The following is a 26,559-nucleotide window of genomic DNA, read 5'->3' on the forward strand; positions in this document are numbered from 1 at the left end:
TCCATCCTGCCTACCTCTTGCCCATACTGCAGTTCACCTTCTTCTCTGTAGCATCCTTGGAGCCTCTGTACTCTCAGATTTCAGATACGGTGAAATCTGCAACTCAAGGAACACAGCAAAGCCAAAAACTAAAAAGCCAGATCTGCAACATAAACATCCAATTCCAAGAAAAAAAAATCCGTCAGGGCAACTATGTGCTATGATACTGGCTGTCCATTCCGGACACTACAAGAGTGTGCACAAAAGTGACCCTGAGGCCCTGCAGCCTGCAGAGAAGCCTTTCCCACTATCTCCGAGTCCGACTCAGCAGCCTGAAGTGTTGTTATGGCCTGATTCTCCAGGCATGCCTCGTAACAGGAGCTTTTCACTGGAAACAATCCATCAGACAATGCCACACCACCTGCGTCCACTGCCAGCAGATGTGGGTGGTGATGACGGTGGATGGTGGCGCTCAGGAGTCACCTATCTTACAATTAAGGCCCTTTCGAAAGAAGTCTTGGGGGCGCTACAAAGATGATACTTATTAACACCACTGTAACTGTCGCAAGCTTTTTGCTTCTGAAAATTCCAAATAATTAGGCAGGCTAAAATGAATACTCTACTTGGGTCTAGAATGAAACAGCAAAGGTCATTAACCACAACAACAAAAGTAGAGTTTACTGGAATGCTGGAAACAAAAGAGCCTAATAGAGACCATTTTGAAACTTACCCTGGGAATGATCATTCAACTGCAAAGTGCCTAAGCATTATTAGCAACTGCTCCACCCATTCAGAACATTATTGCCACTTGGAACAGTTTGTGAAGAATAATGTATGTAGTGCATGATGCTCTTGAGTCAGAATATGTGGCAATCCAAGTTTACTAAGAGAAGTAAAGGAGAAAACACCCAGAAGGTTAATCTCTCTCAGAAATAACAGCATGTCTGAATGCACAACAATAAGCTTGTATTTGTAAGATACTCAAGAAAATGCCATAAATAGGAGCATGTTAAGCAGGTTTTGCCTAATTCTGAAGAGTGAAATCAGCTTGATTTTTAAATCTTTCTCAGCTATGTGAAAATACTCAATGAAGCTACAAAGTACCAGAGTTGGTTGCAATGGAATTTTTCTTTGGAAGAGATCTTGCAAAGGACTGTTGCATTCTTTCATAACTTCCAAGTCCAAGAGGAAAGAGAAGAAATTCTGAAAATATGAGTTAAGGAAAAAGCTTCAGAGAAGGAAGAATGCAGCTCAGACACAGGAGGGTGGTGGTGGAGCCCGCGACACAGGATGCACCCGCCCCTTGGGGGTCTCCAGCGTGCTGTTCTAGAAGTGGGCCTCTTCCACATTCTTCTGCAGAAATAAAGCCTCTTCGCTGTTAAGGTCTTCATTTCAAAGATGAAAGATCTCAAGAAAATACAAATATGTTGCTATTAGCCTAATAGAGGCATTGTGGCTATATCTCAGCAAGGAGAAAAGCAGGAGCAGTGACTGCCATATGGAAATGCACCAACCTAAACAGGTGGCCTCAGCTCGGACCTCCTACTTTCATTTAGCATCAAGTGCTACACACTGTGCTTACTGTACTCCCTAAAGGGGAAGAGACAAAATGAGGCAGAGCAGGAAATTCTGCACACTAAAGAGAGAAGACTTATGAGAGAGCTGCGGTGCCATGGTAGATTTAGAGGTTACAAAATCAAATTTTTAATGAAAGTAGATCAGTGGGAAAATGCTTCTTTGCTAGATTGGGAAGGGTATACTCAAGATACAGAAAACTAGAGGGAAACTGCTGCATAGCCAACTGACGAAAAGAAAACCACCCCAATTATCCCAAGCTAACTAAATCCTTTTATTAGGGAAGAAAAACTGTTTCTGTATCTTTATTTATTAACTGCTATTTTGAAATATCTGTTAAGGATAAGCACAACTTTAAAACAAGGTATGTTAATATCCTTTCTATGGGCAGAACAGTGGAGCCCACCTTCCCTCCCCACCACCATCCCGTAAACTGAAAAGATTCAGAAAAAGAACCTTGGAAAATAGGCAAACCAACAAAGCTAGGAGCTGACAAGGAGAAAAACATGCATTGTGGGAACACACTAGACACCAGAAGTAAGTGACGGCAGAGAAACAGAACGGGACACTTACAGCAGCTATCTGTCAAGGGGTCCTGATGGCTACTGTGTTCTGAAACCATCGAGACAGAATAGCAGGATGGGAAGAATGTAGTCACAAACAATCCACCAGATGACAACACTACACAGTGCAGAGGTCAGCACAGCTAGGGGGCATCTGGAAAGGGGTGAAGGGGAAAGAACAGATGTTCAAATTGGGAAGCCAAAATAAATAACGCAGTCATCAATCAATCAATCAAGCCATATGTGAATTTTAGACACCCTAAAAGCCCAGAACAGCAATAGGGATACAAAGGGGCGGTCAAAAAGGGTGGAGTTTTGCCATTTTACGTTGGAGAAAAAAAGGCTGTCTTTAAACAGATTCGATACTTTGGGACTCAGTCACGACTTAGATAACTTCCCCATGTTAATTTAACTTCGTGATACTGAAATCAGTCATAGAGAAATGGCTGAAGTTTTTCAAAAAGCATAAGATGTGCACACACACAAAACCAAACCAAACCACAAGGGGCAAAGGAGGTAAACCCAGATAACCAAAAACAAACAACCAAAACCAGAAAACCCCAGACTAGTTAACAAGATCATAGGAGGCACAACTAAAAATGAATGTAACACAGTAGAACTGATCTCATTTCAATGGAGTCTCTAAATCCTGAATCATGCAGGAAGCTAGGGGAATGGCACATTTCTATAATATGGTTCACATCTAACCCAGGGCAACACAAAATGAGCAAAATTTCACTTAGGTATGCAGACTATATATTTTTCTTAGTTGTTTTCCACACTCATTTTCTTCATACTAGCTGGCTGTTAGCTTGGTGTTTCTTTATTTTTAATTATTTATTTATTTTATTTTTTGAGGTGGAATCTTATACTATTTATTACCAGGCTGGAGTGCTGTAGCACGATCTTGGCTCACAGCAACCTCCACCTCCCCGGTTCAAGCGATTCTCATGTCTCAGCCTCCTAAATAGCTGGGGCTGCAGGCACATGCCACCAGGTCCAGCTAATTTTTCTATTCTTAGTAGAGACAGGGTTTCACCATGCTGGCCAGGATGGTCTCAATCTCTTGACCTCCGCCCAGCTAGCCTCCCAAAGTGCTGGGATTACAGGTGTGAGCCACCACACCTGGCTATTTTATTATTATTTTTTGACATGGAGTATTGCTCTGTCACCTAGCCTAGAGTGCAATGGCATGATCTGGGCTCACTGCAACCTCTGCCTCCTGGGTTCAAGTGATTCTCCTGCCTCAGCCTCACGATTAGCTGGGATTACAGGCTTGCACCACCAGGCCCGGCTAATTTTGTATTTTTAGTAGAGACAGGGTTTCTCCATGTTGGTCAGGCTGGTCTGAAACTCCTGACCTCAGGTAATCCGCCCGCCTCAGCCTCTCAAAGTGCTGGGATTACAGGTGTGAGCCTCTGTGCCTGGCCTCTATTTTTAAGAGACAGGGGTCTTGCTCTGTTGCCTAAGCTGGAGTGCAGTGTGTTATAATTCACTGTAACCTCCAACTCCTAGGCTGAAGCAATCCTCCCACATCAGCCTCCCAAGTAGCAGCTGAGACCATCTGTTCATCCCACCATGTCCAGTTAGTTTTTTTTGTTTTTAATTTTTTTTGTAGAAACAGGATCTCACTATGTTGCCCAGGTTGGTCTCGAACTCCTGGGCTCAAGTGATCCTTCTGCCCTGACCTCCTGAAGTGCTGGGATTACAGGCATGAGCCACTGTGCCCAGCCTCAGCTTGGTGTTTCTTAATCCACTAGTTGGGTTCTAGGAGCGAGGAAGGAAACCTCCTCCCATTTGGAGGGGCAGCAGCTCCTTCCAATGTCTGCACTTCCAAATGGTCACCTGGATACATCTGTGAGCAAATACTAAAGGCTCTACTGAGCGTCTGCTGCATGCGGAGTACTGCTGATCAATCTGGACATGACTGATTTGGCTTATTACGTCATTTTTATTGTTGACCTTATCACTCTCATCATTAAAAATTACGTGTCAGGCTGGGCATAGTGGTTCACATTCATAATCCTTGCACTTTGGGAGGCTGAAGTGGGCAGATCACGAGGTCAGGAGTTCGAGACCAGCCTGGCCAACATGGTGAAACCCCATCTCTACTAAAAATACAAAAATTAGCCAGGCATGGTGGTGTGCGCCTGTAGTCCTAGCTACTCAGGAGATTAAAGAAGGAGAATTGCTTGAATCCGGGAGGTGGAGTTGTAGTGAGCTGAGGTCGCACAACTGCATTCCAGCCCGAATGAAAGAGCAAGACTCCATTTCAGGGGAAAAAAAACTACATTCCAGACATCTTAATTTGCGGAAACGGATTAGACTAAAGAGTGAACTTGAGATACAACCTAACCTCAACCCACAAGTTATACCTACACCATCTTATTTAATCTTCCCACAAAAAACAAGCCTACTAATATATATTAAGATCACAGGGGTGAATATTTAAACAGAATGGAATAAATGGCCTGGGAGCACTATAGAACTCTCTATTCATCCCAGCCTTCACTTTCAGCTCCTGATTGAAGGCAGAATGGCCTGAATGTTCAGGTGTCAGCATTATAGATGGTTCCTTGTTCATCCAGTAAATCTCATGGCTTAAGAATTATTTTCCATTGCTAACACATATACCCATCTCCAAACCTGCCAAAATCATCAGTATGCAGAATGACAGGCCTCATGGCTCAAGTTGTGAGATCTACCAAATCCATTTTAGCACAGAGAATATACTTGTCATCACGATCTGAAGATCAGCTCAATGTCATGGTGCCACACGGCTTACTGTCATCATTGTAGGCAGGATGAGACAGGCTGAGTAAATGGCCATTATACAATCGCTAAAAACATAAACTCTCCCCCAAAACCGACCATTTATAAAACAGAAACCAGCCGGACAATGGTGGCTTATTCCTGTAATCCTAGCACTTTGGGAGCTGAGGCATGCGTATCACTTGAGGTCAGGAGTTCAGGACCAGCCTGGCCAACATGGTGAAACCTTGTTGCTACCAAAAATACAAAAATTCGCTGGGTGTGGTGGAGCACACTTGTAATCCCAGCTACTCGGGAGCTGAGGCAGGAGAATCATTTGAAACTGGGAGGCAGACATTGCAGTGAACTGAGATTACCCCATTGCACTCCAGCCTGTCCAACAGAGCAAGACTCTGTCTTAAAAAAAAAAAAAAAAAAGAGAGAGGAACCAATCATTGGAATAACATCTTACGTACCATAACTTTCTCCTAAAAATCACTAGTACTTATATATTTCTCACTAACTTTCCTTCTTGCATGTACTGTATTTTTATAAGACTAAATATCAATATTAAATCAAAATAACCTGCTCACAGAAATCGATGAGTCAAAATTGGGAGGAGGAAACTGATTTGGTAATTTTCAACCCAAGCCATTGTTGAACACAGTGCCTCAGGGACTTCTATTTCTAAAATAACCACAAAGATACAAGAGGAAAACAAAGAAAACCTTCGACTGACATTTTCTAGGGCCAAAAAGCTGCAAATAATAGCAGACAGGGTTTGAAAAAGCAGAGGATGGAATAAGCAAAATGTTGTAAAGGAGGAGGAAGGAGATTTGCTGAGACTCATCAAAAATCCCCTGGAGTCTATACACATAACTCAGAGCTTAGAAAACCTAGCATTTTGCTTTCTTCTTTAAAAGTGTGGCCGGCCAGGCGTGGTGGCTCACGCCTATAATCCCAGCACTTTGGGAGGCCGAGGCGGGTGGATCACAAGGTCAAGAGATCGAGACCATCCTGGTCAACAAGGTGAAACCTCGTCTCTACTAAAAATACAAAAATTAGCTGGGCATGATGGTGCATGCCTGTAGTCCCAGCTCCTCGGGAGGCTGAGGCAGGAGAATTGCTTGAACCCAGGAGGCGGAGGTTGCGGTGAGCCGAGATCGTGCCATTGCACTCCAGTCTGGGCAACAACAGCGAAACTCCATCTCAAAAAAAAAAAAAAAAAAAAAGTGTGGCCTAAAAGTTTGTTATTTGTGTTATGTGGGGCTATTTATATATACCTGTATTATTTTTAGGATGCTATTACCAAAAGGAATCCTGAGCTACCTCTTTGTTTATCTTTTACCATTGTACTTGATTTTACTTATTTATTTTGACAGGGTCTCACTCTGTCACCCAGGCTAGATGCGGTGATCACGTCTCACTGCAGCCTCCGACTCCTGGGCTCAAGTGATCCTCCCACCTCAGCCTCCTGCAGAGCCTGGTCTACAGGCGCATGCCACCACGCCCAGCTAGACGTGAACTCATGTTAATGAGGGTAGCAGATTCAGAGGGTGACTAAAGGAAATTTCCTATTTAACAAGAACTTTTGACTAAGCAGGATTTGTATCCCCTGACTCTCAACTCGACTTTTGAACAGCAAGTGACAAAATATTAAAAAATAAACTGATGATGCTTACTCTGAAAAACAAAACAAAAAAACCAGGACACAGCTAAAATCAGCCACAAAAGCGTCAGTTTCCTAGGGCTTACAGTTCAATGTGTGGTCCCTGGACCAGCAGCCTCTGGTGGAAATGTGGACTCTCGGGCCCTGCTACCACCACACTAATCATAACCTGTATTTCAACAAGCACCCAGGTGCTTCATGTACACTGAGGTCTGAGAAGCACTGCTTGAGGGCACTGCCTGCTTCCTGTGCCATGTCCAGAATTAGTACCCAGATGATGACCTGGAGCCACAATAATACTTTCAAATAAAAAGGACCATTAAGGCCTTAGATAAAGAATTTTAAGGAAGTTAAAAAGAAAATGGCATTTGGAATTAAGTATATTACACAAAAGGCAACATATTTTTTCTTCTTTGAGACATAGTCTCGCTCAGTTGCCCAGGCTGGAATGCAATGGCGCAATCTTGGCTCACTGCAACCTCCGTCTCCTGGGTTCAAGCAGTCCTCCTGCCTCAGCCTCCCAAGTAGCTGAGATTACAGACACCCATCATCATGCCTGGCCAATTTTTGTATTTTTGTAGAAACGGGGTTTCATTATGTTGGCCAGGCTGGTCTTGAACTTCTGACCTCAGGTGATCCACCTGCCTTGGCCTCCCAAAGTGCTGGGATTATACGTGTGAGCCACTGCCCCCAGCCAAAAGGTACCATTTTTGAGGCAGTCTAGTTGACTAAAGCACTACTATGCTGCAAAAGAAATGCTTAATAAATGCCTATAATCAAAATTGATGCCCTACATTCATTCACATAACATTGCGTATTACAAAACTCAATTCCTTGCACTGGGTCTTTTAAGAAGACTCTCCCAGGGGAACAACCCATAATGATACATGCCTTACATGTAATTCTACTTCAGAACTGTTATGACAAGACACTAGTGAGGAATTACTTTTAATTAAAAAGAAAACCTGTTCTCTGCCAATACAAATGATCTATTATATCATACTTCCTTACCATATTATAAGAGGTTTACTGAATAAATGATCTATGCCCATCATACTCCCTCCCACGCAAAAAGAAGGTTGGAAATCTGGTACCCTACAATGAAAAAGGAAGTAACTAGAAGGAAGAAATCCAATGGCAGCAAGTGGGAGCATCTGCTAAAGAACAGCCTACAAATGCTGCCATGGTCATGTAGTTTGCTTCTGCATATTTTTCTAACAATCTTGGATACTTCATCAGGTTGAATCTCAACTAACACACATTCACAAGAATGTACATATGGACATACACACACTCAGTAACTACAACATTTCCTATTCTCAGGCTAAATCTTCCTCCATAATTAGAAAATAATTCCCCAAAGAAACAAATGAAAAACCCAAAGTATAGTTTAGACCAGCTCATTGTCGCCCCAAAACAACATAATGTCATTAAGCCATCATGTCATGCTGATCAAAACAAGTGATGGGCAACATAGTGAATGCAAAGCACTCCACCACTTTACTAACTGTGGACAAGTCTGGCATCCTGGGCTTTACATCTGCTGTCACACTCTTGAGGATGCCCCATGCTAATTATTCATGGAGAAAAAGCATCCCTAATGTCGCCTTCCCTCCTATAAAGGCTCAAGAGGACAAAGGTAAACAAGGGACAGCTGAGAGCTTCCAAGGCCAGCACCCCTAGGTTTTAAATAACATAGGCAAGCATTTCACAGTGGCATCATGGGCTTGCAACTATGGAGAAAAATGTACAGGAAAAGCCCTCACCAAGGACCCCACACACATATGAAAAAACGTCAACCACAACAAAGGAACCCAGACTCACGTGAGAGGAATAGCGTTTGTTTTTGATTGTCTTCTGCTTTTCAGGGCCCGAAGTCTATCACCTTGTGTCATTCCATTGATTTCGTCGTCATCGCTGTACTGTGTAAGTAAAAAAACACTGAGCTCATGATTTAACTTGCATTTATTAATGCAGTGAAGCACCGCGGCAGTTGAGCCACATAAACACAGACAGTCCAAGTTTCTGCGAACTCTAAAATCTTTTTCCCCTTTCACAATCCAGGTACAGGTCACATTTTAAGACAGCCCAAGCTGACTTTCGGAGACAACCCAGCAGCATTCTCATTATAAAACACATCAACAGTGAAGAGGGATAATGGGCTTTCAAGTCTGAAAACATTCTTTTTAACATTTCACAGTCTACTTACTGCCACTTAATGCAGTACTGCTACCCCTAAGGCCTTGATTTGTTAAAAGCTCTCCATTTGAGAATGACTGCTTTCCTAAATAAGTGGTCGTGAAATGGCAAAAAGGAATGGGGGCAGGGGTAGATCCGGCTAAAGAGCTCACTTCACAACCTTTTATGCACCTGCCGAGTGAATAAAACATAGTTTTATGAATATACAACCTTGTTTCCACTATTTTGGGTAAAAAGTACCTGGAGAGGGTCATAAATATAAAAAACTGACAATCATCCCCAAGAGCTGCTTTATTATTTTACCTCCAGTTTTCTCCATGCCCTGACAGGGTCTCAACAGCAGTTAAAGCAATAACAACATCGTGACAGAAATGGCTTGATTACCGGTTCGGGCTCTTGATGGTCTTGATTCTTGACCCCATTTATGGAAATGTCATCAACACCAGAGAGAAGTTTGGAGAAGGCTGCTCTGTGCTGTCCATTCTCCTGCCCCTTTAACTTCTGACGAAAATAGTCCCCTTCCAGCCAGAGGCTTGTTTGCTTCCTAGAGCATTTAAATAACATCAATAGAGCTTTCCAGAAAGACACATGAACGATTTCTTCCTACTAGACAAGCTGTTGTTACTGGAGACTAAGGGAAATTCCACTTGCTGGACATGGTGGCAATAGAGCTTCCAGCCCCATGAGCTCCCTTGGAACTATAGATGCTTCTACTTACATCACCAAAAACTGCTGCTGAGGCCCAATCACTGAGCCAGGTCTGCAGATCCTGACCCACGCAATGGTCTCGGCTGCTGTCATCCTGTAATGCTTCATGATGTAGCAGGCTATCAGAGTGCCCGTGCGACCAAGGCCAGCTGGGAAAAAAAAGCAGCACAGAAATGAAACTCGGGCTCAAGTACTCCAGGACTTTGTTGGGCATATATAATTTTTTTCTTTTATTATTATACTTTAAGTTCTGAGATACATGTGCAGAGCATGCAGGTTTGTTACATAGGTATACATGTGCCATGGTAGTTTGCTGCACCCATCAACCTGTCATCTACACCCCCGACAGGTCCCAGTGTGTGATGTTCCCCTCCCTTTGTCCAAGTGTTCTCAGTGTTCACCTCCCACTTATGAGTAAGAACATGTGGTGTTTGGTTTTCTGTTCTTGTGTTAGTTTGCTGAGAATGATGGTTTCCAGCTTCATCCATGTTTCTGCAAAGGACGTGAATTTATCCTTTTTTTATGGCTGCACAGTGTTCCATGGTGGAATACTGTGTATTCTATGTTGGGTGGAATTTTTTTAAAAGGCTTCCCATGACTCTGCTTCTCAACAGTGGTTCTCAAGGCTGCTTACACCCTGGAATCACCTAGAATGGTTTTTAAATACTGATGCCTGCTCTCACGACCAGAATTAATTAATTTCATTTAATTAAGTAATTATTTATTTTGAAACGGAATCTTGCTCTGTCACCCAGCAGACTGGGGTGCAATGATGGGATCTCGGGTCACTGCAACCTCCACTTCCTGGGCTCAAGCAATTCTCTTACCTCAACCTCCTGAGTAGCTGGGATTACAGGCATGTGCCACCATACCCGGTTAATGTTTGTATTTTCAGTAGAGATGGGGTTTCATCATGTTGGCCAGGCTGGTCTCGAATTCCTGACCTCAGGTGATCCACCTTCCTCGACCTCCCAAAATGCTGAGATTACAGGCTAGAGCCACCCAGCCGGCCTTACACACAGAATTTAGATTTAACTGGTGTGCAGCACAGCTTGGACACAGAGATTCCTAAAATCCTCCAGATGATTCAACGTGTTGCCAAGGTGGAGAATCCCTTTTTAAGCAATGATCTCAGTAAAAGCAGTGTCTTCTGCCCTGGGCATTTTAGAAAAACTGGTACCACCATCTTTGCAGAAGCAAAGTCTTGCAGTTTTGCACTAATTCCCACATCCAATTATATTTTCTAGTCTGTTATATCCATTTCACTCAGATTTTTTAAAAACTCTGTTGATTGCTGGCCTGCCTTATCTAGACTATTATCATTACCTCTGGTGATGGTTAATTTTATGTGTCAATCTAGAATGAATCTTTGGAGACTATCATTTAAGTTGGTGAGATTTCAGTAAACACAGTGCCCTCTATAATGTGCTGGGCCTCATCCAATCAGCTAAAAACCTGGGCAGAACAAAAGTACTGACTTTCCTGAGCAAGACACTGCCTCTGGCTTTCATCTGCACCATCAGCTTTCCCGAGTCTCCAGGCTGCTGGCCCACACTGCATATTTTAAACTCACCAGAATCCATACTTGCATGAACCAATTCCTTTTAATAAATATCCCACATATGAAAAAGCATGCTACTGGTTTTTTCTGGAAAACCCTAAATAGTACAGATTTGGATCATGAGGTGGGTGTCACTGTAACAACTACATAGAAATGGAGAAGTAGTTTTTTGAGTGACAACCTTGGATATTTAGCAGAGGAGATTTGTAAGGAAAGTGTTGAAGACACAATCTGGTATCTCCTTATTGGTTACAGTAAAATGCAAAAAAAGAAAGATGAGTTAAAGAAAAAATTGTTAAGTAACAGGGAATCAGGAACTAGAGTCAGAAAATTCTCAGGCTATCCCTATTGCCAAAAATGAGAAAGCATGTTACAGAGAGAAAAACTGCCATCTCAGCAAAAGCCCGGGAAGAGAGACAGGATTATTCCAGCAGAGACACTGGCAGGTTGGAGTAAAGGGGATGGACATGGAATAAAATAAAGTAAGACTTTTGGACTTCTGACAGCAGAGCTACCTGGGTGTAAACGTTCTTAGTCCTTCAAGAAAAGGATGACCCCAAGGGCAATTCAGTGACCGTCAGTGCTGCCACTGCCACCAAGACACAGTATATAAGTTCAGGGCAAGCATGTCTACTCCTTGATTTCACAGGGTAGGGCCTCTTTTATTAGCTACGGTGAAGCCAGCTGCCTCTGGCCACAGCCCTCAGGGGCAAAGCCGCCACCCTAGAGGGACTAGAGGGAAGAGTGTGGGGCCAAAGAGGATGATTCTTTAGCCTTAAGAGGTAATGGTATTTGCCTGGCTACGTTTTGGACTTGCGTAGAAGCTGTAACTTCTTTCTTCTGGTTTCTCCCTTTTGAAATGGGAATGTCTATCCTATGCCCGTACCATCACAGCTGGGAGGAATTGTGTCAGGATGGATCACACCTCAAGTCTCCCCTATACTTGTGTTGATGCTATTTAGATGAGACTCCGAACTTGGAGTTCATGCTGGAATGAGTTGAGACTTTCAGAGCTGTTGAGATACAGTGAATGCATTTTTGAAGTGAAGAGACATAAATTTGTTGGGGGTCATAGGGCAGAATACAATGAACTGAATTGTGTCCTCCCGCACCCCAAATCCGTATGTTGTTCTAACTCCCAAGACAACTGTATTTGGAGATTAGGCCTTTACAGAAATAAGTAAGGTCACAGAGTAGGGCCCTAATCCAACAGGACTGGTGTACTTCTAAGAAAAGAAAGAGACGGCAGGACTAAGTGCACACAGAGGACAAACCACGAGAGGACTCAGAGATGGCAGCCATCTGCAAGCCAAGGAGAGAGGCCTCCCCAGAAAACAACCCTGCTGGTGCTTTGACCTTGAACTTCCAGCCTCCAGAGCTGTGAGAGAATGAACTTCTTTCTGTTGTTTAAGGCACCCAGTTGGTGATATGCCCCAGCAGATTAATATACCTCTTAATGAATCTCAATTTTCACTGTACAACCCAATTTTCATACTGTCATAATTTTTCTTCCCTAAACAAAGATGTAATCGTAGAAAGTCCTCTCTAGGCTTTTAGTTGGTCATCATTCTATTTCAGGGTATCTCAGCTTCGGCAGAAATGACATTTGAGGCTGGACAATTCTTCACAGTGGGGGGCTGTCCTGTGCACTGTAGGATGTTTAGCAGCATCCCTGATCTCTACCCACAGATGCCAGTAGTACCCAACCCCCAAAAAAGGTCTTCACTCATTGCCAGATGTTGGGTGTGTGGTGGGGTTGGGTGCAAAAGGACCCTAGTAAAGAATAACTCCAACTGCTTTTTTTTTTTTTTTTTTGAGATGGAGTCTCACTCTGTAGCCAAGGCTGGAGTGTGATGGCGGGATCTCGACTCACTGCAACCTCCGCCACATGGGTTCAAGTGATTTTCCTGCCTCAGCCTACCAAGTAGCTGGGACTACAGATGTGTGCCACCATGCCTGGCTAACTTTTTGTATTTTTGGTAGAGATGGGGTTTCATTGTGTTAGCTGGGATGGTCTCAATCTCCTGACCTCGTGATCCACCTGCCTCCATCTTCCAAAGTGCTGGGATTACAGGTGTGAGCCACCACGTCCAGATCAAGTGCTTTTTATAATTAAAACATGAAATAATCAATGTTGGACTGTTTCAATTATCTTTAAAAATTGGAGTAAAATATATATAACATAAAATTTATCATTTTTCTTCATGTATCGTTTTCCTGATTTCATTTAGTTGTCTGAATTCTCTTTTAGCTCACTGAACACGTTTAAGACAGTTATTTTAAATTCTGTATCAGTTAATTCCGAAACTTACATTCGTTAGTGTCAGTTTCTGAATGTCACTTTAACCATTTTTTATATGTACAGTTCAGTAGCATTAAGTGCATTCACACTGTTGTATAAATATTACCACCAACCATCTTCAGAACATATTTCATCTTGCAAAATGGAAACTCTGGACCCGTTAAACAATACCAATCCCCGCCTCCTCTCAGGCCCTGGCAAGCACCATTTTACTTTCACTTACTCCAAGCATCTCATACAAGTGGAATCATACGATACCTGTCCTTTTCTGACTAGCAGACCTAAGCTGCCATAATATCTTTAAGGTTCATCCATGTTGCAGCACATGTGTCAGAATTTTCTTCATTTCTAAGAATGCATAATATTCTGTTAGCCATTACTTTAGCCTTCCTCTGCTGACATCTGGATTGCGTCTACATTTTGGCTAAGAATAATGCCGCTCGCCGGGCATGGTGGCTCATACCTATAATACTGGCAGTTTGGGAGGCCGAGGCAGGTGGACTACTTGAGGTTGGGAGTTCAAGACCAGCCTGACCAACATGGTAAAACCATGTCTCTACTAAAAATACAAAAATTAGCTGGGCGTGGTAACACGTGCTGTCATCCCACCTACTCTGGAGGCTGAGGCAGGAGAATCATTTGAACCCAGGAGGTGGAGGTTGCTGTGAGCTGAGATTGCATCACCGCACTCCAGCCTAAGCAATAAGAGTGAAACGTCATCTCAAAAAAAAGAAAAGAAAAAGAGAAAAGAATAATGCTACTATAAACATGGTTTTAACACTATCTGTTATATCCCTGCTGTCAATTCCTTCTGGGCATACGACCAGAGGTAGAACTGCTGAATCACGTAATTTTAAGTTTTTCAGGAACTGACACACCATTTTTTGAAGCAGCTGCATTGTTTTGTATTCCCAGTAGCAGTACACAAGGGTTCTAATTCCTCCAGATTTTCACCAACACTTGTTCTGGTCGTGGTGGCTTTGTTCTTTTAAATAACAGCCATCCCAATGGGTGTAAAGCGGCATCTCATTGTGGTTGTCATTTGACTTTCCCTGTAAGTCAGTAATACTGAGAACCTTTCATGTGCTTATTGGCCATTTTATCTCTTTGGAAAAATGTCTATTCAAGTCCTTTTCCCATTGTTAACTGGGTTTTGTTGTTGTTAGGAGTTTTCTCTATATCTTCTGGATATTAATCCCTCATCAGATGTGATTTGCAAAGATTTTCTCCCAATTCAGGGGTTACCTTGTTTCTCTGCTGATAGTATACTTTGATGCACAAAAGTTTACAAGTTTTCTATAGTCCAATTTGTTTGTTCTTTTATTGTCAGTGCCTTTGGTGTCATACTACTGCCAAATCTAATGTCATGATGTTTTCACCCTGTTTTCTTCTAAGAGTTTTATAGTTTTAGGTCCTATATTTAGGTCCTTGATTCATTTTGAGTTACTTTTTGTATATGGTGTTATGTAAGGGTCCAATTTCATTCTTTCACATGCGGACATCAGGTTTTCCCAGCAGTACCATTTGTTGAAAAGGCTATTCTTGGCCGGGTGCCGTGGCTCACGCCTGTAATCCCAGCACTTTGGGAAGCTGAGGCGGGTGGATCACAAGGTCAATAGATCGAGACCATCCTGGTCAACAAGGTGAAACTCCGTCTCTACTAAAAATACAAAACTTAGCTGGGCATGCTGGCGTGTGCCTGTAGTCCCAGCTACTCAGGAGGCTGAGGCAGGAGAATTGCTTGAACCCAGGAGACGGAGGTTGCAGTGAGCCGAGATCGCGCCATTGCTCCCCAGCCTGAGTAGCAAGAGGGAAACGCCGTAAAAAAAAAAAAAAAAAAAGAAAAGAAAAGAAAAAAGAAAAGGCTGTCCTTTCCCCATTGAGTGGTTTCTGTACCCTTCTTGAATATCATTTGACCATACGCACAAGGATTTATTTCTAAGCTCTCTATTCTATTTCACTGGTCTATATATCTGTCTTTATGCCAGTACCACAATATCTTGATTGATGTAACTTTGTATTAAGACTTTTTTTTTTTTTGAGACAGGGTCTTGCTATGTTGCCCAGGCTGGAGTGCAGTGGCACAATCATGGCTCATGGCAGCCTTGAGCTCCCAGGTTCAAGAAATCCTCCCACCTCAGATTCCTGAGTAGCTGGGGCTATGGGTGCACATCACCACACCCAGTTAATTTTTGTATTTTTTAGTAGAAATGGGGTTTTGCCATGTTGTCCAGGGCGCTCTTAAACTCCTGGGCTCAAGCAATCCTCCTGCCTCAGCCTCCTAAAGTACTGGGATTACATGTGTTGAGCTACCATGCCCAGCCTGTATCAAGTTTTGAAACCACGAAGTGAGTCCTTCAACCTTTTTATTCTTTTTCAAGATTGTTTTGGTCATTTGGCATCCCTTGAGATTCCAAATGAATTTCAGAATAATTTTTCTATTTTTGCAAGAAATGTTGGAATTTTCACAGGCTTGCACTGAATCTCTATATCTCTTTGGGCAATACTGACATGTTAACAATATTAAGTCACCCAATCCACAAATGTGATATCATTACATTTAATTATATCTTCTTTAATTTCTCACAAAAATGTTTATACAATTCTTTCATCTCCTTGGTTAATTACCCAATATTTGCTACTATAAATGAAATTGTATTCTTAGTTTTTTTTATCAATATGATTTTCATTGTGAGGGCATATATACAAGTGATTTTTGCCTGTTGATTTTGTACCCGGCTACTTTGCTGAACTCATTTATTAATTCTAGCAGGGGCTGAGGGGTGTGTGTGTAATCTCCAGGGTTTTCATTTTTTTCTTTTTGGAGATGGAGTCTCATTCTGTCACCCAGGCTACAGTGCAGTGGTGCGATCTTGGCTCACTGCGACCTCCACCTCCCAGGTTTAAGCAATTAACCTGCCTCAGCCTCCTGAGTAGCTGGGACTACAAACACACACTGCCATGCCTGGCTAATTTTTTTTTTTTTTGGTACTTTAGTAGAGATGGGGTTACGCTATGTTGCCCTGGCTGGTCTCAACCCCGAGCTTAGGCAATCCACCGGCGTTGGTGCTAGGATTACATGAAATGGACAAAATTACAGGCGTGAGCCACCTCCCAAAGTGCTAAGATTACAGGCATAAGCCACTGTGGCCGACCCGACGTTTTCTATAATACATATAAGTCATATCATCTGCAAACAGATAATTTTACTTCTTCCTGTCCAGTTTCAATGTCTTTTCTTTTTTTGCTTACTTGCTCTGGCTAGAACTTCCATTGCCATGTTAAATAGAAGCTACAAAGCCAAGCATCTTTGTCTTCTTCCTGAGCTTGGAGAAAAAGCTTTCAGTCTTTGACCACTGAGTAGGATGTTAGCTGTGGACTTTTCGTGTATGGTTCTTATGTTGAGGTACTCTTCTTCTACACGTAATTTGTACGGTGTTTTTACCACAGAAGGGTACTGACATTCGTCAAATGCTTTTTGTGCAACTGAGATGATTGTGTGGTTTTTGTCCTCAATGTGGTGTATTACATTGATTGATTTTCATATGTTGAACCACTCCTCCTGTAATCATGGGCTAAATCCCACTTGGTATTGGTACACAATACTTTTAAATGTGCTGCTGACTTCCATTGGCTAGTATTTTGTTCAAGATTTTTGCATCGATGTTCATTAAGGGATACTGGCCTATAGTTTTCTTACAGTGTCTTTGTTTTTGGTATCAGGGTAATGCTGGCCTTACTGAGTTAGAAAGTGTTCCTTTTTCCTCAAATTTTTGGAAGAGTTTGAGGAGGACTGGTTTTAGTCTTTTAAGTGTTTCATAGAATTTACTGGTGATGTTACCATGTCCAAGGTTTTGCTATCTCTGGAGGTTTTGGATTACTTAACCTCCTTAATAGTTAGGGGTCTGTTCAGATTTTCTATTTCTTCGTGATTTAGTTCTGGTATGTTTTGTTTTTCTAGGAATTTGTCCATTTCGTGTAGATTATTCCAATTCATTGTCCTATAATTGTTCCCAGTACTGATCATTTTTATTTCTGTAGTATGAGTAGTGATGCCATTTTCATTTCTAATTTTAGTAATCAGAGTCTTCTTCCTTTTTTACTTCATCATTCTAGCCAAAGGTTTATCATTTGTTAATCTTCTTAAAGAACCAACCCTTGGTTTTGTTGATTTTCTGTATTGGTTCTCTATACTCTATTTTACAAATTAAAATAATTAACATACTACTTACAAACTGCAAATTATAAATTATAATTTACATATTATATTTGTAAGTTACAATAATTACAAGTTACAGTAATAGTATTTTACAAATTATCTTAAGTTACAATAATACTAGCTTTTATAATGGTTGATGTATTTGCTTTTATCAGAAATCTTTACTTCCTCTTCTCAAATGGTTGTGTCTTACTGTCTGCCGTGCTTTCATTTCAACCTAAAATACTCCCCTGAGCATTTCTTGCAGGTCAGATCTAGTGATTAAAAACTCCCTTTTAAGTGTTTCGTAGAATTTACTGATGATGCTATCATGCCCAAGGTTTTGCGTTGTCAAGTTTTGGATTACTTAATCCTTCACTAGTTAGGGGACTATTTCGATTTTCTATTTCTTCTTTGCAAGTTATAATAATTGTAAGTTACAGTAATAATATTTTACAAATTATCTTGTTACAATAATATTAGCTTTTATAATGCTCCATGTATTTGCCATTGATTGCCTGGAAAAGTGTTAATTTCTCCATTATTTTTGAAGGAATTTTGCCAGATGTAGAATTCTTAACAGGTTTTCCCCACTTATGCATTTTGAATATATCAACCCATGCCCTCTGGCCTCGAAAGTTTCCGAAGAGAGATCTGCTGACAATCTCAGTGGTATCCCCTGTATGCAGTGAGTCACTTCTCTCCTGCTGCTTTCCAGAGTCTGTCTCCAGCGTTATCGCCTGATTATAACGCATGTTCACGTGGGTCTGTGAGTTTATCCTGCTTGGAATTTGTTGAGCGAATTGGGTATGAATATACATGCTGTTCAGCAAATGTGGGGAGTTTTCAGCCAAATCATCTGTCTGCTCCTTCACTTCTCTTCTCCTTCTGGAACTCCCAGGATCTGTATCTTGGGCTACTTGGCTGTGACTCAGAGGTCCCTTAGGGTCTATTCATTTCTCTTATAATCTTTATTATTTCTGTTCCCCAGACTTGCTAATTTTTTAATAGTTCCAGCTTCACACTCAATTTTTCTGCCTGCTCAAATATGCTTTTGAATCCCTCCGGTGAAATTTTCATCTCAGTTATGGTATATTTCATTTCCAGAATTTCTTTTTGGTTCCCTTTATGTATTCTATCTTTTTATAACTGATATTAGCATTTTGTTCATAGATCGTTTCCTTGACTTTTCCAACATTTTCTTTTAACTCTCTGGGCATCTTTAAGATGGTTATTTAAAATTTTTTGCCTACTAAGTACACAACCTATTCTTTCTCAGGGACAGCTTGTGTGGATTACTTCTTCTTCTTCCTTTTTTTTTTTGTTTTCTGTCTGTCACCAAGTCTGGAGTGCAGTGGTGCTATCTTGGCTCACTGCAACCTCCATCTCCCAAGGTTCAAGTGATTCTCATGCCTCAGCCTCCCGAGTAACTGGGATTATAGGCATCTGTCACCATACTGGCTAATTTTTTTGTTGATGGGGTTTCACCATGTTGGCCAGGCTGGTCTCAAACTCCTGACCTCAGTTGATCTGCCCACCTTGATGACAAAGTGCTGGGATTACAGGCGTGAGCCACTGTGCCTGGCCTGGATTTATTTCTTCCCTTTGAATAGGCTAGACTTTCCTGTTTCTTTGTATGCCTTGTGATTCGTCAATAAAAACTGAACATGTGAGCATTATGGTTTGCCATTATATTTAAAACTACAAATACAGCAGTAACTCTAGAGATGAGTCTCTCCCTTTCCCCAGGGCTTGCTGAGCTTTTTTTCAATATTGGATTTTTGTATCTAAACTATATTCCTTGTTTCCTAATTAACTATCTAACAAAAGAAGAAAGTTAAATAAATCCTACTACATACATACCATGTGATATTATACAGTTGTTCATTTACTGAAAAAGGTCTATTAAGTGTCAGGTACTGTATAATTGCTGAAAACAGAGGAACTTGTTAAGAATATAGTCTCCAGGCCGGGCACGGTGGCTCAAGCCTGTAATCCCAGCACTTTGGGAGGCCGAGGCGGGTGGATCATGAGGTCAAGACATCAAGACCATCCTGGTCAACATGGTGAAACCCCGTCTCTACTAAAAATACAAAAAATCAGCTGGGCATGGCGGCACGTGCCTGTAATCCCAGCTACTCAGGAGGCTGAGGCAGGAGAATTGCCTGAACCCAGGAGGCGGAGGTTGCGGTGAGCTGAGATTGCGCCATTGCACTCCAGCCTGGGTAACAAGAATGAAACTCCGTCTCGGGGGAAAAAAAAAAGAATATAGTCTCCATAAAGACAGGCTCTTACAGTCTATGCTACTCATTGATGTATGCTAGAATTTAACTATATATAGTATGCACCCAATAAACATCTGATGAATAAATAAATGCATTTCAATGTGCTGAGTCTTTGCAGAATTACTTATGAAAATAATTTACTATACTTTTCATAGGCAATTAAAGGTTTAAAGGCACTGTAAAAATAAAGACAGTTTCATGTTCTGACACATTAAATAAATATGGTCTGTCTCTACATATTCATATACTCAGACATTAATACTATTCTTTAACCTCCCCTAAAAACATACCTTTACAATGTACTGCAATGGCACCCTCAGCATTTTCACAGATATCCAGAAATTCTTTAACAATGGCATCAGTAGGGGTACTGCCATCCGCAAAGAAAAGATCATGGTGATCAAAGCCAGCATCCGTAAAGCGTTTGGCATCATACATCCTTTTATTCAGACGAATAATGGTAGTAACATTGTGATTCTTAAAATATTGAATATAAGTATCGGGAGAATGTTGGTGGTAACCTACATAAAGAAATGTACCAGATCTTGTAAAACACATAAAGAAAACAACAGCTAATAGTTTCACCTGTAATTGAGTGGAAACAGTATCTGGACTGGGAATTAAATTCCAATTTGATTGTAACTGTAAACAACAAAATGAAAAGAAAGTTAAAATCCAGTCAGAATGATGTACTGAAATGACCAAGTAGGTTTAAATAAATAAGACTTGGTCAAGCTTGGTGTAACATTTTCAAAAGAAAATAATGGATAGATACTTTGAATAACACAATGAGATTGATGCCATAATGTCACATACCACTTTCAAGTCTGGATCTTGAATGAGGTCCACAGAAGGCAATAAATCGGTCTGGTATTATCCAATTTAAATCTCCATTTTCTGCTTTCTGCAAGGGGAAGGCCAGCACAATTCATTTTTAAACGTGATCTCCCCACAACCTCTCTACTCAAGACTGAGTCTCTGAAGGACTTCAAATCCATTTGCTTTAGCAGAAAAGCTGTTTACAAATTCTCATGAGACAGGAATCTAAATTTGTCCTGCTATGAGTATATCCAGGGAATGGATATATATCCTAGTTCTAATCACCTTCTTTTAACGGTGTTTCATTGCTAGGGTATCAATCCTTGGAATACAGAACTGACTGCTGCCATACAAATATACTAACTACTTGGTTATTTAATCTGAATCAATTCTCATTATAGTTGCTGCTAATTAAGAAAGCAAGCAAACTTTTCCAGTATAAGGAATCTGAGAACTTTCCTGTTTTCCTGAATGACTGGTTTCCAACATGAGTAATCCTGACTCCACGAACAAAGGGGGAAAAACTATCTTTTTTTTTTTTTTTTTGAGACGGAGTTTCACTCATGTTACCCAGGTTGGAGTGCAATGGCGCAATCTCGGCTCACTGCAGCCTCCGCCTCCTGGGTTCAGGCAATTCTCCTGCCTCAGCTTCCTGAGTAGCTGGGATTACAGGCACGCGCCACCATGCCCAGCTAATTTTTTGTAGTTTTAGTAGAGACGGGGTTTCACCGTGTTGACCAGGATGGTCTCGATCTCTTGACCTCATGATCCACCCGCCTCGGCCTCCCAAAGTGCTGGGATTACAGGCTTGAGCCACCGCGCCCGGCGAAAAACTATCTATTTAGGTTTCTGGCTTCCCATTATTTACTTACTTACCTACTTATAGAGGCATATCTTTCCACTATTTTTCTATTTAATAAGACAACCAATTAAATAAGTTCACCTGTTCATGACCAGCCTGACCAAGATGGAGAAACCCCGCCTTTACTAAAAAATACAAAATTAGCTGGTGTGGTGGTGCATGCCTGTAATCCCAGCTTTATTTGTGAGGCTGAGGCAGAAGAATCACTTGAGCCTGGGGCGGTGGAGGTTGTGGTGAGCTGAGATCGTGCCATTGCACTCCAGCCTGGGCAACAAGAGTAAAACTCCACCTCAAAAAGAAAAAGTTCACTAAATCCACCAGGAAACTCAAAATTACAAATATACTGAGACCACAGTATGTCCCTACAAAAAATGAATACAAACTGATATGTATTCTATGTATGCATCATACATACTATATAAGACACATTACTTCCTGTTATTAGGTCCTTTGGATTAAGTTACCTTTACTATTATAACATAGATACAGTTCAAATTTAACAAGAGAAACGTACCTCTTAATAATAATAGAAATTTATCTCGTAAGATAACAGAGACTTAACAGGAAGTAGAAGAGCCTTGATAGTGGAGAGGAGAGAACTCGTGATTAAAAACAACAACAGATAAATTAGCTTTGCCACTGGGGTGTTTCTATGTGTACCTAAAAATCAGTAAGAAATGACAGAGCTTTGGCCAGGCCCAGTGGCTCATGCCTGTAATCCCAGTACTTTGGGAGGCTGAGGTGGGCGGATCAAGAGGTCAGAAGTTTGAGACCAGCCTGACCAAGGGGGCGAAACACAGTCTCTACTAAAAATACAAAAATTAGCTAGGCATGGTGGCGCTGGCCTGTAATCCCAACTACTCAGGAGGCTGAAGCAGGAGAATCTTTTGAACCCAGAAGGCAGAGCTGAGATTGCACCACTGCACCCCAGCCTGGGTGACAGAGCAAGACTCCATCTCAAAAAAAAGGAAAAAAAAAAAAGAAATAACAGAGCTTCTTGGAATATCTACAGGGACCAGGCAGGTAACCTCAAACTAGTTTATCAGACTTAATGATCAACAAGGGGAACTGGTCAGCCCGTGTTCCATAACACAAATGTCTAAGCAGCTGGGTGTGGTGGCACGCACTTGTAGCTACTTGGTGGGCTGAGGCGGGAGCATCACTAAAGCCCAGGAATTTGAGTCCAGCCTGGGCAACACAGTGAGACCCTATCTCTTTTAAAAAAAAAAAAAAAAAAAAAAAAAAAGGTTTAAACAGGAATGATTTTACTGAATTGCTGATGCCATAAATTAAGATACATCCTGAATTTGGAGGAGCTGAAACAGGGAAAAAATGCACACTGCATAAAATGGAAGACACTAATCCCAAATTTCTAAACACACAATATAGACTGTACAAAACTGGAGTTTGGGAACCTAAACAGCTCGCTGTGTCACCACGTAGCTTCAGGGAGGTGAAAACGTTTGTGGTGTGTCCCTGCTACTCCCTCAGCCCAGACTCTCCAATCTCCACAGTAGTCAGAGGGGAGTTACTTAGCGCCTATATTATGCATTAATAGCACGCAAAGGCATCACCGCAAAAAAAATGATGAGTTCGTGTCCTTTGTAGGGACTTGGATGAATCTGGAAACCATCATTCTCAGCAAACTGACACAAAAACAGAAAGCAAAACACTGTATGTTCTCACTCTAGGTGGGTGTCGAACAATGAGAACACGTGGACTCAGGGAGAGAAGCATCACACACTGGGGGCAGTTGGTGGGGGCAGGGGAGGGAAAACGGGGAGAAATGCCAGATATAGTATGCACCTAAAGTAAAATAAATAAATTTAAGAAAAAAAAGGCAAGCCTAGCCCAGGAAAAAAAAAAAAAGGGCATCACAGCACTACAAAATGAACAAATACCAACTAGTGTTTTTAGCAGTTTTGCTTACTTAGAGAAAGCAACTTGTTTCAAATGTTTAGTGTTTTAAAGACAAGCACAAAAAATGGTGTTAATAATTTAGCTATACTCCGTAAGTTTAAGATGCTAGTTAAACTTATGTTATACTTTAGAAGTGGAGGGCTATCAGAGAAGTAAAGACAGGGTTGGCCCTAATGAACCCTGCAATGTACTCTTAATCTTTGCTGCATCACAGTAACAACTGAGTGTCATTATTAACTAAAATCGAAAAAAACAGTTCAGTTACACTAAGAGTTTGAAAGAATATCTACTTTAGACATTGCACAAGAGTTCTCTGAGGATTCGCAAGATGAAGTGCTGTTGTTTGAGGAATCGCCTCCCCAGTGCTAGAGAGCAAGTCTGCTCAAGGTAACTATAGGATGGTAAGAAGACAGGAGGCTACAACTACCCTGGGCTGGAAAGGCCTTTAGCACAGCATCTTACTCATTCCCTAATATGGAGGATGAAGCTGTAGAATCAAATTATTTATTCTTTAAAAAAATACATACTATGTTAAGGAACATAGAACACACCTGTGGTTTTGCCTGGCTTACCTTTTCCTGACCCTGTCCTACCTTTTTAAAAAATTTTGTGTGGCTGGGGGCGGTGGCTCACACCTATAATCCCAGCACTTTGGGAGGCCGAGGCAGGCAGATCCCTTGAGCTCAGGACTTTGTGACCAACCTGGGCAACATGGCGAAACCCCATCTCTGCAAAAAATTAAAAAATAAAAAAATTAGCCGGGCATGGTGGCACGCGCCTGTAGTCCCAGCTACTGGGAGGCTGAGGTGGGAGGATCACTTGAACCCAGGAGGTTGAGGTTGCAGTGAGCCAAGATGGCACCACTGCACTCTAGCCTGGGCAATAGAGCAAGACCCTGTCTCAAAAAAAGAAAAATAAAACTGTTAGACAACTTTTTTTGTTTGTTTGACTGGTTTGATGGGGCTGACCCCATGCCCCAGGCTCCTGGGATGGCCAGAGAACAAAGACTGGCCAGAGTATTCCTTAGCCCTTCCCTGCCAAAGAACACAGGCCAACGCAGAGATGGGCATATGGTGTAAGTCAGGCCAGTAAGAGGCATTCCCAGGCCTTCTGATGGAGCTAAGATTACATTTTTCTGATCATTTTGCCAAATGGCAGATCAAAACTACTGGTGGCCATCTTCATCACTATTGGAGAGGGCTGGCCTGAGAACAAACTAGTTTCAAGTCCAATTTCTGGTAAGTGTCTGAGCGCCTGAAGGGGCATGCTAAAAGCCAAACCTGCTCCTGGACTTTTAATTTATGTAATCCAATAAATTCCACCCCCCTTTGAAAATCTGAAACAGGGTCTTGCTCTGGCTGGTTGTCCAGACTGGAGGGCAGAGGGGTGATCTCGGCTCGCTGCAACCTCTGCCTCATGGGTTCAAGCAATTCTCCCCCCTCAGCCTCCTGAGTAGCTAGGATTACAGGTGTGCACCACCACACCTGGTGAATTTTTTGTATTTTAGTAGAGATGGGGTTTCACCATGTCGCCCAGGCTAGTTCTCGAACTCTTGAGCTCAGGCAATCTGACTGCCACAGCCTCCCAAAGAGCTAGGATTACAAGCATGAGCCACTGTGCCTGGCAAATGTTTCATTTTTTATTTAAGCTATTTGTGTTTACTTTCTATAACTTGCAACCAGAAGTGTCCTGACAAAGACGGTTATGGCAAAAACAAAGATATTTTCCAGAGATAATTAGGTGTATAGTGACTATTCATCTCATCATACTCTATGCTAAGGCTTTTATAAACATGTCAATCACTGTACGGCAATACTAAAATACATTTAAACCAAACAGTATAAAGAACACACAGGGGCACACTCATTTACTCTGGAATTGTGCATTAAATACAGAAATTCCCACTAAGAATTGGGACTGAAGAAATAGGGATAAAAAGATGAATACTTGACCTTTTTTCACTCTATACACATATAAAACAAAACAAGAATATTGCTTCTTCTGTAAGTGAAATAAGAAAGCTAAAAACAGGGCTGTGCACAGTAGCACATGTCTGTAATCCTAGCACTTTGGGAGGTCAAGGCAGGAGAAGTGCTTGAGGTCAGGAGTTCAAGTCTAGCCTGGACAACAAAGTGAAACCCTGTCTCTACAAAAATAAAGATAAAAAACTTAGCTAGCACGATGGTATGCACCTGTGGTTCCAGTTACTTGGAAGGCTGAGGAGAGAGGATCATTTGAGCCCAGAAGTTCAAGGCTGCAGTGAGCCATGTACACCACTGCACTTCAGCCTAGGTAACAGAGCGACTTGGTCTCTCTCTCTCTCTCTGTCTCTTAATTTAAAAAAAGAAAAATTAAAAACAGGCAGAGAAATTGTGGTCAGAATACAAAGCATCAGAGGATGAGTAAATTCTGGAGATCTAACGTATGTACTGTGTGCCTGAAATCTGCAAGAGTACATCTCAGGTATTCTCATCGCACATACCAGAAGACTAAATTATGTGAGGTGATGAATATGCTAACTAGCTTGATTAGGTAATCATTTCATGGTGTATACATATTTCAAAACATTACTTTGTACATCTTAAGTATATATAAGTTTTATTTGTCAATTATTCCCCTCAATAAAGCAGCGGGGGGGGAGGGGGAAAGAGTTGAAAATATGATCCTTGAAGACTTACTTCATAGTGTTCATATTCATCAAGGTTAAATGAGTTGAAATTAAGGAAGCCATACTGCATTGCCTAAAATCCAAAGAAAGCTTTTAAGAACAAGGATGCAAATAAGAAAACAGTTTCCTATTGAATTTCAGAGTACTAACTATCAGGGGCACCCCAAGAAAGAACTGTCATGATTAGATTACTTTCCATTGAATAGCTTTCAAAGGAATTGGATGGCATCTTCTAAGTGCTTCTCTTACCTAGAATTAGTTATAACTATATTTAATGAGTTTGTTGTGTTTTGTTTAGATTTTGTTTGTGAGATGTACTTTTTTATTTTCATTCACCAATCATCCTATCCATGCATAGTTAAATAATCATGCTCTTAAAGTAATCCCACTGACTCACCAGACCACCACCACCGCTGGTTGAACACTTAGAAGTTTAGGATTCAAATATAATGTACAACTCAGTGGTCTCTACATCATTAAGAAGGAGAAGAGAATCCATG

At 41.5% G+C, this 26,559-nt stretch overlaps 1 protein-coding gene across 13 annotated transcripts in view; it reads right to left on the bottom strand.

The window, feature by feature from the left end:
- CDC14B (cell division cycle 14B) overlaps positions 1-26,559 on the bottom strand; it is a 123,030-nt gene that overhangs the window by 17,935 nt on the left and 78,536 nt on the right. For 7 of the 13 annotated variants that reach the window (XM_032266384.1, XM_032266382.1, XM_032266378.1 and 4 more), the window contains exons 7-12: positions 26,070-26,132; positions 20,607-20,694; positions 20,081-20,311; positions 9,455-9,593; positions 9,121-9,280; positions 8,362-8,459 (exon numbers count right to left, since the gene is read on the bottom strand). In XM_032266384.1, coding sequence (XP_032122275.1) covers positions 8,362-8,459; positions 9,121-9,280; positions 9,455-9,593; positions 20,081-20,311; positions 20,607-20,694; positions 26,070-26,132 — 779 coding nt within the window. Of the gene's footprint in view, positions 1-2,127; positions 2,272-8,361; positions 8,460-9,120; positions 9,281-9,454; positions 9,594-20,080; positions 20,312-20,606; positions 20,695-26,069; positions 26,133-26,559 lie in introns of all 13 variants that reach the window. The other 6 variants (XR_004264992.1, XR_004264991.1, XM_032266380.1 and 3 more) reach the window with 2 other exon arrangements.

Source organism: Sapajus apella, unplaced genomic scaffold (genome assembly GCF_009761245.1).
Source record: "Sapajus apella isolate SASKATOON/1434 unplaced genomic scaffold, GSC_monkey_1.0 scaffold158, whole genome shotgun sequence".
NCBI classification, from domain to species: Eukaryota; Metazoa; Chordata; class Mammalia; order Primates; family Cebidae; genus Sapajus; species Sapajus apella.